Source organism: Carassius auratus, chromosome 9 (genome assembly GCF_003368295.1).
Source record: "Carassius auratus strain Wakin chromosome 9, ASM336829v1, whole genome shotgun sequence".
In the NCBI taxonomy this organism is placed as follows: Eukaryota; Metazoa; Chordata; class Actinopteri; order Cypriniformes; family Cyprinidae; genus Carassius; species Carassius auratus.
Window position 1 is genome coordinate 19,564,696 of NC_039251.1, and position 15,490 is coordinate 19,580,185.

The 15,490-nt window shown below is 34.4% G+C and overlaps 1 protein-coding gene across 1 annotated transcript in view; it reads left to right on the plus strand.

Annotated features, from left to right (window-relative positions):
• Positions 1 to 15,490, plus strand: part of LOC113108644 (leucine-rich repeat and calponin homology domain-containing protein 1-like) — a 55,088-nt gene that overhangs the window by 12,923 nt on the left and 26,675 nt on the right. Inside the window, exons 2-7 of the mRNA XM_026271891.1 lie at positions 9,809 to 9,953; positions 11,495 to 11,621; positions 11,989 to 12,094; positions 14,135 to 14,271; positions 14,342 to 14,472; positions 15,103 to 15,190. Of these exons, the coding sequence (XP_026127676.1) occupies positions 9,809 to 9,953; positions 11,495 to 11,621; positions 11,989 to 12,094; positions 14,135 to 14,271; positions 14,342 to 14,472; positions 15,103 to 15,190 (734 nt within the window). The remainder of the gene's footprint in view (positions 1 to 9,808; positions 9,954 to 11,494; positions 11,622 to 11,988; positions 12,095 to 14,134; positions 14,272 to 14,341; positions 14,473 to 15,102; positions 15,191 to 15,490) is intronic.

Genomic DNA, 15,490 nt, shown 5'->3' on the forward strand with positions numbered 1-15,490 from the left:
GGTATACAGTTAGAAAGATACACAAATTAAATCAGGGGCATCTGAGCAAGGTCAGAGAGAAAATCAACACCATCATCAATCAATGATAATGTGGTTCATTATCACACCCTGCTCTTTTGTTTTGAACCAGTATTGTAGACTAAACTCCATAAGTTATGTCAAAATATGTAAAGCAGTATTTTAATGTAATTGCTCTATTTACATGGGCCAGTTCACAAACTTCCTACCACCTAGAAGTACATTACTGTTCAAATGTTTTGGTAAGATTCTGTAAGATTTTAAGGCTGCATTTATTTGATTAAAAATACATTGCAACAATAATGCCATGAAATACTATTAGAATAAAAAAAAAACTGTTTCTATTTTATGTTAAAATGTAATTTATGTGATGACAACGCTGAATTGTCAGCAACCATTTCTCCAGTCTTCAGTATCATATGATCCTTCAGAAATTCGTATTATTACTGAAAAAGATTATTATTATTATTATTATTATTATTATTATTATTATTATTATTATTATTATATAAATGTTGAAAACAGTTGTGCTCAATATTTTTGTGGAAATGTAATATATTATTTTTAGGATTTTTAGATGAATAGAAATTTCAAAAGAGCAGCATTTATTTAAAATAGATTTTTGTAGCATTATTAATATCTTAACTGCCCCTTTTAATCATTTTAATACATCTTTTGAAGCTTTTGAATATAGGGTTCCTGCAGGTCCTTGAAGTCTTAAAAAATCTCTTCAATTTAGTTTGTTAAAATTTAAGGCCATTGAACGTCTTAAATATCTCACGTTGTATAAGAAAAGTCCTAATATCATAATAGAAAAATATAAAAATCATAATAATAATTTCAAGGTGTATTAAATTGGGGGAGAGAAAACAGGAACCATGATATGGCATTATGCATTGAATATGAATATTTAAATTCTTGTTAATTACAGTTATTTTGCTGATGTTACCATAGACATTGCTCTTCCTCACCTTTTTGGCATTCATTTTATTATTGCAGATCTTAAAGAAAGTCTTAAAAGTCTTACATTTGATTTTAAAAACCCTGCACATTGTGTTTGCCTGGCGAATGGTGACTGTTCTGATCAGTGGTCCAGTTTAATATAATGTAGTATGTACAGACGCCAGCTGTTTGTGTCCTTGAAACTGATATTACCCAGATTCATCTGCCCTACATACACTCTGAGACACTCACTTTATTAGAGCTCCACCCAGACACCAAAAAGAGGGTCAAAGTGTGTGTGTGTGTGTGTGTGTGTGTGTACTATTGATGGTGATATGTTTGTAATATTTCATCAGTAGATCATTCTCTGGATCTTTGAATTAATCTTTGAATATGTCTATGGCCTGGCTATACATTTGCTTATATGGTGGTATGCAAAAGTTTGGGAACCCCTTGCAGAGTTAACAAAAATAATAGAGATCATACAAAATGCATGTTATTTTGTATTTAGTAATGTCCTGAGTAAGATATTTTAAATAAAAGATGTTTACATATAGTCCACAAGACAAAAAATAGCAGAAATTATTAAAATAACCCCCTTCAAAATGTTGGGAACCCTTGGTTCTCAATACTGTGTGTGGTTACCTGGATGATCCACAACTGTTTTTTTTGTTTTGTGATGGTTGTGATTGAGTTGTTTTTTTCTGAACAGTTAAATTGAGAACTGTTCTTCAGAAAAATCCTCCAGGTCCAAACTTTTGAACAGGATGAAGATTCCAAATTTGTCTTATTTTTTTAAATATAATTTTTTTCCCATTTAGTACTGCGCTTCGGAAGCAGGAGATACTTGCATGTTTCCCGGGACACAAATTAAGTACAATTTACCTTGATCTTCAAATTCCAAAAGTATTCACCCCCATATCTTAATGTATCATGTTTTCTTCTGAAGCATCAGTGAATGTTTGAACCTTTTTTAATAGTTGTGTTTGAGTGCCTCAATTGTCCTCAGTGTGAAAAGAAGGATCTCAAAATCATACAGTCACTGCTGGAAAGGGTTCAAATATGCAAAAGATGATGAAACACTGAAGAATCCGCAGGAGGATTTTTCTGAAGAACAGAGCTCAGTTAAACTGTTCAGAACAAACAAGGGACTTATGAACAACCATAACGAAAAAAAAAAATCATCATCCAAGTAGCCACACAGAGTATTAAGAATCAAGGGTTCCCAAACTTTTGAAGGGGGTTATTTTAATAACTTCAACTTTTTGCTTTTTGTCTTGTGGAATATATTTAAAAATATTTTATGTAAAATATCTAACTCAGGACAGTACTGTATTAAAAATAGCATGCTTTTTGTACAATCCCTCTTATTTTGTAAAAATGATCAAAATGCCACTGTAATTGCTGGAAGATATATATATACATGTATGTTTGATGGGGACAGATGGACTGAGCTTGCTAATCAGGTCACAAGTCTTATGGTAGAATAAATCAGACAATTCTGCTCAGGGTGTAGAGTGCAGTGATGCATTGATCATGAAAATTAAGTGAGACTGAAACAAAGCAAACAGAAATGTATTTCAGGTTTTCTCCATTCATTTAGATACAGGGTTCCCACTCTTTCATGAACACCAGATTCAAGGACTTTCAAGGACTTTTTAAAGCACCATTTTATTAAATCAAGCACCTTTGAAATTCACACACCTAGCACATAACATCATGAAAGTCCTTACTGTACTTACACTTAATATTTACATAAAGAAATGTCAGCGTAATAATGATGTTTTGAATGTGTAGGTTTTATAAAATTAAATAGTTTTAGACAGTCGTGTTTAAAGGACTTGAAATCCATTAAATTCAATACTGGTAATATTCAAATGCAGTTTCTGAAATATTGATTAAAAAAAATGAATTACACTAGTTTTTAAAGAGTTTTTAAATTAAGAATTAATTTGTCTCAGCTTTTTTTTTATATAAAAAGCTGTTAAATGTTTAATTACATAGTAAAACCTGTTAACATTAAACATTTGTACATTCACTTATTATAGACGTGCAGGGGCATAGCCATCTTTTCAGAGGGGGACAGAAATCACACACACACACACACACACACACACACACACACATAAAATTACAATATAATATAAAACACTACAATATAACATTTCTGTAATCAATATAGCCTACTAGTCAACAGTTTTTAAACAGTAAGATTTTTTATGTTTTTAAAGAAGTCTCTTCTGCTCACCAAGCCTGCATTTATTTGATCCAAAGTACAGCAAAAGCAGTAATATTGTGAAATATTTTTACTATTTAAATATTTACTATTTAGTTTTCTATTTGAATTTATTGTAAATTTTAATTTACTCCTGTGATCAAAGGTGAATTTTCAGCATCATTACTCCAGTCTTCAGTGTCACATCCTTCAGAAATCAGTCTAATATGATGATTTGCTGATGAACAATATTGAAAACAGATGAGTAAATTCAGTATTCTTTGATGAATAGAAGGATCCAAATTCAGCATTTATGCGAAACAAAAAGCTTTCGCAACATTATACACTATACACTATACCATTCAAAAGCTTCGAGTCTGTTTTTTGTCTTTTGTGTTTTTTGGAAAATAAGTTATAGAAATGAATACTTTTATTTATGTATTTTGTATTTATGTATTTAGCAGACACTTTTATCCAAAGCGACTTACAGTGCATTCAGGCTATCAATTTTTAAATATCATGTGTTCTCGGGGAATCGAACCACCAACCTTGCGCTTGGTTGCTTGCTAGCGCAGTGCTCTACCAGTTGAGCTACAGGAACACTTTAAAAGAAAGGATAAAAGAAAGGAAAGGATTCTTTAAATTGAACAAAAGTGATGATAAAGACATCATTTTACAAAAAAAATTCTATTTCAGATAGAAATTTTCTATTCATCAAAGAAACCTTTAAAAATTATACTCCGTTCTTTTCAACATTATGATAAGGTTTTTTAAGCAGCAAATCAGAATATCAGAATTATTTCGGAAGGATCATGTGACTGGAGTACTGATGCTAAAAAATCTCTAAAAATCTCAAATTACATTTTGAAATATATTCAAATAGAAAACAGTTATTTTAAATAGGCTAGTAAAAATGTTTCAAAATTGTACTGTTTTACTGTACTTTGGATCAAATAAATGCAGGCCTGGTGAACAGAAGAGACTTCTAAAAACTGTTACTGTTCAAAAACGTATTTTCTCTAATGTCTAGCTTTTAATTGGCATAGAAATATGTAGCTGCTGGACAACAACAAATAATAATGATTTGTTTATATACTACAAACACTTTTTTCATCACATAATAATAATGCAGAATAGATTCTATACTGTAATAAATGCAGTTAGCACTGCATTGTTCATATACTTTATCACCTGCTGGAGATGACTCGAAAAAACATATATTGTAGCAATTGTATGTTTAATGTGTTCGTGTTTCCAAAAGTGTCTGTTTTTCTGTGAAAACAACTGTTTTCATACAGCAATAGCTGGATGCTTTTGGCCATATTAGGAATTTCCTGGTATGACTGTCTGCGTGAGAGCGCCCTCCGTCTTCTAAATGTTTTTATTTTTATTTATTTTTATCATGTTTAAATTAATACTTGTTCAAAACAATCACTTTAGCAGAGTTTCTACTATTTTCTGCACATTCTGAAAAATAAAAATTATTGTTCAGTCTATGCATATAAGCGTTCTGTGGCATATCGCCGAAAAGAACTTAAATTGCAATTTCAGTTTTGATCATACAGGTAAGAGCAATACATCAATCGAATTTGTAAAGGGTCTACTTTTATTTGTATACACACATAATAAGAATACTGTGCATTTATAAAATAAAGAAAACAGAGTGCGCTGTCTGCAGCCTTGGTCTTGCATGATCTTCATTTAGAAATGCGTCATTAAAATGAACTGAAACTCAACAAATACTCCACAAAGAGATATGAGAGATATTTCTATAGAAATCTTGACATGTCTACTTTTAAACTAAGCAAGCCTTATCAACAACAAATATTAAGTAATAAAGTAATCCATATGAAACAAACACGATCTCCAGTCTTTTATGTCTCCCTTCACAAACTCTAATGCGACCACGCCCACGCGCTATAGATATATAATCATCCATGTGAAGCGGGCGGTGCGTAAACATTATTAATATCATGTTTTTAAATATGATGGTTTCATTCTAAACAACATAATATGGTATTTAACAACTGAATCTAACCATCTCATGTCAACAAATGGAAAAGTCAGTCTATTAATTATCATGTTTATCATGGCACCTTTAGTCACTACAGTGGGGGCGCTTTTTACCCCAAATATCATACATTTACATATTCTTTCGTTATTTAAAAACCATTGCTTTAATTATCATAAACAAAACTGAAAATCACAAAGAAGATCTTTGTCTCAAAATATATGCATTGATTTTTTTTAGCTATTCTCATTTGCTACTTAAATTTACAACATTTAAAAAATACTAAATATTAGATCAAGCAAGCACAGAATCAACTTTGCGGTCTAGGTTATGTGCGCGATCGCGTCAGAGATCAAACAGACAACCTCCCGTGTTTAGTTCTGTTTTTGACAGAAGCACATATCGGACAATTTAAAAAATAGCAGCACAAACAAAACTGATTTAAAATAAATAATTCAAGCACTTTCAAGGACCCATGTTGGTTTTCAAGTACTTTCCAGGCCTTGAATCCATATGTCTGAAATTCAAGTACTTTCAAGTACTTTCAAGAAGGGTGGGAACCCTGTAGATAGGATTGTATGTGGCTGCACGGAGGCATCTCAAATATGTTCCCTTGAAAGGGACTTTGATATCAATCAGCCTGTCAGATGCACAACATTTGACAAAATTTGTTTAAAAAAAACATAAATAATCAGACAAATTGTCATTTTGTTAGTCTTTCTGTAATCAACTTGATTGCCTAATGAACCTAAAAATTCATCAACATGTTGAAAATAGTTGTTGAAATTGTCAATATTTGATTATATTAAACAATTGTATTTATTATTTTTGGTATTTAATTAATTCACAGAGATCTTCTCTCCAAATCCGTGATGATCCAAATGTACGAATGAACGCAGTGCTGTCTGGATTGCCAGCTTGTGCAAAGTTATTTTTGAATTTTTTTTATTTCCTCACATAGCCTATCATTACATCAGGCTTCACTAAAAGGGCTGTAAAGTTAGAAAAATGAGATTTGGTTCCAGACATAAACACACACTCACTCCACTCATGCAGTGTGAACCGTGGTGCCGCTGTCTGTCAGAGAGGAACAGTTTGCTTATTCAACAGAACTCAGAGAGCACTCTTACACACTCGCCGTCACGCTGAGAGTGGGCACACTGAGGAATGCTGAGTTGCAGAAACGCACACGTACAAAAAATGCAGCACTCAACTTGTACACGCATTTAACTGTTGTGCACACTTGGTATAAATCTATGTCGGAACCATCTGTTTGATTTTATAATGTTAATTAATGCACACACACACACACACACACACACACACACACACACACACACACATGCTCAGCTGATTATTCCAACTCTAAGCCGCAGGATGAGGCCACACCCAGAGCAACATAATGACAGGCTGCGTTTATATGCCCTTTTCCCACTTCAGAGACACTATGAGGACAGGACAAGAGTGTTTGAGTGAAAAAATGAGCAATTAGAGGTCAAATAAAGGAAAGAGGTGTAATTAGCTTAATGGAAACTTCACTCACCCAGTCAGAAGTATGTCTGTGTCTGCTTTTCAGATTCTGCTGTCAGCAGGGGATGTTGATTTCTACTAGTTTAAAATCTTACCCATTGCAGAATTCTGTAATGTAGAAATCAACAATGAATATGTATGTATGTATGTATGTATCATTGTAAAAAGTTTACATTTTACAGAAAAATACTGTAAAATATGTTCATTTGTTAACTTTAAATGATCATACAGTATATGGTGAAAAATGGTTTTATATAGTAAAAAAAAAGGGTGTTTTGTGTTGCATTTTCTGTTATTTAAATAATGTTTATTGCATTATTATATTGATTTTGGTAGTTATTAAAATAGATTTGTACATTTGCATTATATCATTTATAAAACATAACTATAAAAGTTGATAAAACATACAGGCAACAGTATGACATCCTAATATATATAATGTTTACATTTCTATATTGAAATGTATAGCTAAGGTAGATAATCTTGTTGAAGTCATGATAGTCTTGAGTATATCTGTTAGAATCAGGTTGAAAATTATTAACAACAAATATTAAATATTACAATTTTAAATCGGCACAACAAGATTTTTGACTATAATTCAACATTTTAACTGGTTATCATAGTTCAGTGCTGTTGCAGTACAGGCTGCCATCACAGACCTACATTTCCCAGAATCCTCTTACATCACAGCGCTCCCTTGACAGCCCGTGTGTTGACAGAGCTCACATTCAGCCTCATTCTCTTCTATCCTTCCCTCCTGTTCTCTATCTCATGTGTCTACTAACATTTGATCTTTATACACACACACACACACTTATAGAAAGAGGTGTTTTTATAAGACTATGTGTGTGCTTTTCGTCAGGGGTTAGTCTGATAATCCATGCCATCTGTGCCATCTCGATGCCCATTGTGTGCTCTGAATAGAACAGAACTGCCTCAAAACAGACCACAGTTAAGACGGAGAGACCCTTCAGACAGAGACAGATCGTAGACGAGAGACAGTTAGAGTGACGTCTGTGTCTCTAAGATCATCAGGCGTCTGTGAAAAGGTTCTGACTTTTGTTCTACTCTGTTGTACTCCTGCAGCACATGTGTTTAATATAATGTTGTTCAGTAGAGCTGTTACAAACCTCATTTTGTTGTTTTGTTGGTCTTATAGGCTTATCTGCACAAGCTGTAGATTTGACCTACAGGCTTATAGTCATTAAATGATTAATATTCATCCTTCTGTGTTTTGATCTTTCTTTCCCCATAAAGCTGAGACTGGGGTCAGCCAACGGGGCTTTGTGATGACACACATAGCTTAATAATGTGTCTAAACATATTTTCCTTATAGTAAACTTATGCTCTGTTTAATATTAAGCACTGGCGGTTATCCTTTACCCATAATAGTTGCCTCCATCATGTGACCTGTTCACACACTGAAGACACATCTAGGTTATCTGCCATGTTCACTCTGGTTTTGAGGTGAAGCGCTATTTCTGTTTTCAGCACTTGAAATGAAATTGGTACCACTTTGGCCATATATTTTTTGACGTTTGTGAACTTATTAATATTAATCATGTTAATCAACATCAGCATGTTTTCACTGGTTATTAGATATTGCATCAAAAAGAAATATTTATTAATCTCTTCTGCTTTACAGTACAATATTATAAATACATTTTTTGTTGCTGTTGTTGTGCAGACTAGTTAGGCCTTTGTGAGAAGAAGGGCGCTACCTTAAAAGTAAAAGCTAAAAAACTGAATATTAATTAAATGAAAAGCGATTTAAGTGTACTTGAATAGAGTACACTGTTAACACACTTAAGTACAGTTTATGTAAGTGCATATTATAATAATGGAACATTTTATTTTTCAAATATTATTAACATTTTATTTTAAAGTAAATTTTAAATTGGTTAAATTATTATTATTTTGTTGGTGTGCTTTAAACAAGAAAACTCATTTTGTATTCTTGTAGTATGTTGATATTACATTTATATTACATATTTTATATTATACATTTTGTTATATTTAATATATGGAAATCACAGTGATATAAAATAGATAAGAAATAAATACAATTTTATCGTAGTTTACCATAAATGTTTGTCAGTACATTCTTTAAATATAAAATTGTTATGTTTAAAAGCATGCTAAAGTGCACTTACTTTTAACAACAGATAATATTCTGACAATATTATAAACAAAATATTGTAATTTTGTGCAATACACATTTTCATCGTATCACTTTCGGCAGAAATACGTCATTAGTGCAATCCTGTTATGGATGAAATGTATAGTTAGTGAGTTATGGTTTGTGTATCTGAACTGCTTATTGGGGTTATATTTTGTAGGACACTTTATCTAGGGCCTGTCTCAGGATATTGGGTGTGTTTTGACTATGTACAGTATACTGTAGTGTATTATGGGTGCCTCATTCTTGCCAGGCTTGTTTAATGCATGAAAACTACTATGTGTGTCTCTTTTGGACTGTCTTTTGCTATTAGCACTCATGCAGTCTCTCATAGGGCCGTGTGAATGGTTTCCATGGAAACACTAATGCATAGTGACAAGGTGGCACAGTCAGTGGTCCGGTTGTCATTTGTTGTATCATACATAATGTATACAGGGAGAGAGTTTAGTCACATACTAACACAAATAAAGTCAACTGCTGCACACATTCATTAATATTACTATGAATTTGATATAAAAACATAGCCTGAAACATCAGCGAAACACTGATCACTTTGATGAAACGGTCTGCTGGTTAAACCCTCACACACATTTGTTAAATGACATCATTTAAACAATGACCACCTTTAGGCACAAGAAATACTAACTGCGCTCGGGCACTACCAATTATGGCTTTTGAAATGAGGTGTGTGTGTGTGTGTGCGCAGGATGGGAACTTAACCTTTGGATCCCCTCCTTCACACACTCACAGATGTTTTTGTTAATGTTCACTGCATTGATCTCTGTAGTTGTGAAAGCACCTCCTTGTGTTTAGTTAGGGTACTACAACAACAACTGTAGCATTGACCGTAATATACAGTCGTGCTAGGTGTGTGATAAATGCATTAGTTTTAACTGAAGTCTTTCTCTCTCAGATCTGTCGAAGAATCGCTTGATGGACATCCCGTCAGAGGTGTGTCATCTGGTCTCTCTGGAAACGCTGAACCTTTATCACAACTGCATCAAAAGCATTCCCGATACCATCATCAGCCTTCAGTCCCTGACCTGCTTAAACATCAGGTGAGCATCGCACAACACATATACACACACATTCACAGAGAGATGTGTTTCTAGACTCATAATGCATTGACATAATACTGTGGGAAACCATCAGAATGTGTTAGTATGCCTAGAAAAGCATTCTACTACTAGCATACTACTAATATTTCTGCAGTGAGCATTATGTATACTGTCAGTTTGCTGTATGTATTACCCAAGCTGCTTTTCATTTGCCGTATTATACATTTTACAACCAGAGCACACTGTGTGCTACATTGCAATATGATACATTTGGCCTTCAGTTTCTAATTTGATAAATGAACTGTGATTTAAACCTCTGCAATGTTTACAATCTCCCTGATGACTCAGTATTTTAGTATACTGACAAGAATAAAGGTATGCCGAATAACCATAATTATTTCCAAGGTATTCTTTTCCAAACACTATATAGGATTGCGTGTTTGTGCATCAGCAGACCTAACCTAATGTGGTATTCAAATATTTTCTTTTGCATATGTGTTTTGAATGAGACTGAGTGAAAGAAACTAATTAGTGGGTGGTTTGAATGAGATGATTAAGATCAGTCAAAGGAGCCCCGTATTACTAGTGTCCACCGGACCTGATAATGTGGTCTTTAGGTTGCTTCTAAAGATCTGTGGTTTAATATTTATGGTAATTCAAATAACTGAATGGTATTGTCACATATTTAGCTTTTAGATGCATATACTTTCCAAGAGGAAAATCAAAGTGCATAACATATATCATAAAAAAAAAAAAATTAAAGTGAACTAAATAAACATGTTTTTATCCCTCTGGTTGTCCTTACTGCTTCTGTTAAATGTAAATGCATCCACACACACACAGAGAGAGAGAGAGAGAGAGAGAGAGAGACTCTGTTTTGGTTTCTCTCTCCAGCCTAATGTCTCCTGCAGAAGGCCTGATAATCACACTGAGTTAATTAGCGATGGGATTTGTTCTGTAAGAAGTTAATGAAGCACTAAGCTCTTAATGGTTGAGAAGAGTGAACATAAACTGGAGATGGAAAATCAAGCAGAAAAACCAAGCGAGATCATATGAAAAATGGATGAAAGATCATTAGAATATAAAGTGAAAAGAGACTGACTTGCACAAAGATTTATATGTTTTTCCTCTTTTTCTAGTCCTTTTCTCAGTCTTCAGTGCCACAATTGAACTGTTGTGTACAGATTTAATTATATATATATATATATACACAGTATATTTTGGGGGAGAACGTATATGTGTGTACACTGTTTATATTTTTGTATTTTACTGTTACATATTATAATAATATTACAGTAATTTGTAAATAGTAATTATTTAGATAATGTATAAACCTCAACACCCAAAACCAAAGAAACAACAGTACATTGAATTTAAATGTATAATGTTCACCAACTCATTTAACTGTATGTCTCTATTTTTCTACTAACTGCTGTGATTGACCAGTCAGAATGAAGTTTTCCAGATCCATGCTTCTGCTTGAGGAGTTGCATGAGGAACGATGGTGTAACATGTTTTGTGTAAACTTTGCGGTGCTGTAGCCGGAACCAGCTGTCGGTGCTGCCAGCGTGTGTGTGTGGTCTTCCTCTACGAGTGCTCAACGCCAGCAATAACAAACTCAACGCACTTCCAGAAAGCATTGGCCAGCTCACCAATCTCATGGAGCTGGTAAGTGTGAGCATGTGTGCTGTACCTCTGATGTCTGCATATGAATGAGATGTTTGTGAAACTTGCTCTGTGCTTTATCAGTGTATATTAGCATGTTGACGCACTCTTTCTCGACTTGGCTCATATCTGCTTATATTCAGTACTGCTTTTCTCTCTTTTTAGTTTTTCTCCTGCTTCTTTTTGTAACTATAAATGAGAATATACACAGACCAGGTTTTGTAGGTGTATGCCATGTGGGATGTCATATCATATAGTACAACAAGCACTTAGTTAGAGTGAGTGTAATGAAAGGTTTGTGCAGAAGCTTGTGTTTGAGACGAAGGTAAACATGTAACTCTAAACTCCTCCTCTATCTTTTCCCCATCAGGATGTAAGCTGTAATGAAATCACAGCTCTTCCACGTCACACTGGCCAGCTCAAAGCTCTGAGGGAACTCAACGTGCACCGAAACCTTCTCTGTGTCCTTCCAGAGGGTGAGACTGTCTGTGTTTATGTGTGTGTGTGTGTTCATATCCCTCACACACTGCTACACCCTTCTTATCACTGCTGAAATGATTTCAGCTTCTCTGACCAGTTCACCTCGATAACTCATGAAAGTTGTAGTGGAGACAAATAAACATCATGTTTCAATAAAAATATATTCATTTGTGTTTGGAAGATTAAAAAAATTCTACATGTTTGGAATGGCGTGAGGTTGAGTAATTGATAACAATTTTTAGCTGTAAGTAGTATTGAACTCTATTGCACAGTCTGGCTAATCTTTCCTTCAACCGTGTCATTCAGTGAGCAATAATTTTGTAACAACAGCTACAACATATTGTAACAAAGCCAAATAAAAGCCTCAGCCTCATGCTGTACTTATATAAACCTATAAACTAACATCAACACAACACTCTGGTAAGTTGTTAAAAGCAGTGAAAACAATATGGTGTGTTCCTTTAAATAACAGTGAGAATACATTTAGTGTTCTTAGTGCTAAAATGATTTTGTGAGCCAAGCACTGTCTGAAACATGTAACTGGACTTACATCAACAGCTTACCTTAGCAAAAAAAAAAAACAGTCTCTAGCTGAGATTTTGCAGCTCAACTAATTATTCAGCTAAATTATGTTGCCTGTTTAAGAAAAACAGGATTTGTAGTGGTCTCTCTCTCTCCAAGCAAACTGCCAAAATGACCTCATGGAGCTGAAGCATTAATATACAATAGACTGCCTGAGAGATCTGCTGATCTGTTGAGACAGATTACTGTCTTTTAGTTACCAGGAGCAGTAAATAACATTTAGAAATGACTGTCAAAATCCAACAAGCAATCTTTTTGATATAAGAAATTTATTTTTATGTAGCTGAAATGTTTTTTTTTTCTTGACTTAAAGGGGCCGTATGATGCGATTTAGAGTTTTCCTTTCTATTTGGAGTGTTACAAGCTGTAGATCAGATAAGATCCCTAAAGTTGCAAAGACTAAAGTCTCAAATCCAAAGAGATATTCTTTATAAAGTTAAGACTTGTCCACACCCTCCTAAAACGCCTCATTTAAACACGCCTCACATGTCTACATCACGATGTGGAAAGATTTGCATAACACTGCCCAAATGTTCACACAAAGAAAAAAAGCAAAGAAGGAGGTGCTGTTTCATTGTAAAAAGCGAAAATACTTTGTTTGGCCTTCCAAAAGAGGAAACAACTAGAAATCTGTGGTTAAGTTGTATTAACAACACTGTTCCAGAACAGTTTAACCCAAATATTCAGATGTAAGCCTGATCCTGGGAGAGAAGACCACAATGTCGGCTTTTCTGACTCATGGTCTGTAAGTACTTTTACATATGTAAAGGATTTGCCACTGATGATTCAAACGTGAGTTTAGAGCAGTGCAGACATGGTTTTATGTTTACGCTGCACAATGCAACACAACTCGTAAATAGACAGTACAAGTCATTATAATCAGTAGATATTTCCATACTGGATTCAACAAATGGCTCTTTTGTAATGGGTTTTATTGGTTTTGTCTCGTCACGCCGGTGTTCTGACCGGGACACGGCATCACAGTATGGTGAGGGGCGTAACATTTCCGTCACAAGCTTGAAGCATTCAGCCAATCAAAGTACACTGGATAGCTGGCCAATCAGAGCATACCTTGCTTTTCAGAACGATGAGCGTTGTAAAAATCAACAAAATGTTTCAGAAAGCGGGCCATAGAGGAGAAACATTTATGTATAGTATGTGGAAAATGTTTTTTGAACCTTAAACTGCATAAACTATGAAAATGTCATTACACCAAATACACAAAATTGTGTTATTTTAATCAACATCATATGACCACTTTAAGACTGATGCAAATATTTTAGTATTGACCTTCCAAATGCTGAATGTCTCCTCTTTACTTTTCAAGAGCTGTTGTGTGAGTTTAATGTTTCTCTGTTGTTTTTCATATTTTGGCAGCCCTCTCTGCCCCCTTGTTGTGAAAGGTATTCACTTAATTCTCTAATGCTTAATAATTCTCTGTATGTGTGTTTTAGATTTGGCAGATTTACCCCTGGTCAAGTTTGATTTCTCCTGTAATAAGGTCTCTACTATTCCTGTCTGTTATCGAAATATGACCCAGCTCCAAACACTACAGCTGGAGAACAATCCACTTCAGAGTCCTCCTGCACAGGTAACACACACACACTCACACAATGTATTCTTCAGTTCTCTGCTTCTGACATTATTTTTCCTGCTTTCAGATATGCATGAAGGGCAAGATTCATATATTTAAATACCTCGCCATGGAGGCATGTCGTAGTGACAAGATGGTCGATGCCCTGTACCTTCCTGTCACACACCGCCTCAGCTTGACACGACCCACGAATGGGAGGTCAGTCCTCATGATTAATAAGTAGTATCAAGTATGCTGAATTAAATTGTGTTTGAATTCATTAAATTATGATATGGTGATTTTAAATAAAAAATGTGTGTGTATATATACATAAATATATAATATATACAATAGTTTATAGTTATTATAAATTCAAAAGTTAAAGTGCACTGTTTTCCTCAAAGAAAGAAGTGGACTAAAAAGAGATCTGAATCCAAAGTCAATACAATGTCCTTTCATTCTTTTAGTCTTGATATTTAAGCACCGCCATATGCTATATAAAATCTTTATACAATATGAAAATTTGTCAAAATAAAAGATATATAATTCAACAAAGTCGTGCGTCTCTAAATGGGTGTATAAAAAGATCTGAATGTAGATTACAGTGTGGAATCTCAAAAAAAATCCAGGTCGTGTGTGTATGTGTGTTGCCTGTCATTATCATTCTTATCTCAGGAGAATCCTTTTAATAGACTGCAGGGGGCCACTCTTCTGATGGAGAGAGAGAGAGAGAGAGAGAGACTGGAAGATTTTTATCTTTCTCATATGAGAGACATAGGCTACTTCTCTCTTTTTTCTGTCTTATGCCACCCTTGTTAACTTCTAATCACTCTCTTCCTTCTGTCTCAGCACTGAGGACATTGATCAGCACAAAAAACTTGACAGTGACTCTGGGGTGGGCAGTGACAATGGAGACAAACGCCTTTCTGCTACAGAGGTCAGTCTGTATGTGTGTGTGTGTGTGTGTGTACAGCAGAAGAGCCTGACCATCTGGTCTACTGTATATGCTTTGGATATTGCATTTCTGATTTCATGTATCTGCTTTACAGTGTTTTCATCAGTGTTGCAAATTTAAAGCTATAACATTATTAAAGAAACATGGAAGTTTGCTTATGGCTGGGCTGCAATAAACCTGTAGCAGGATTGAGATCAAATGCTTTAGGGACAAAGGTCTGATAGCTGGTGTCTGACAGTTATCATGTGCTGTGGCATACAGTGTCACGGTTACATCAGTTGT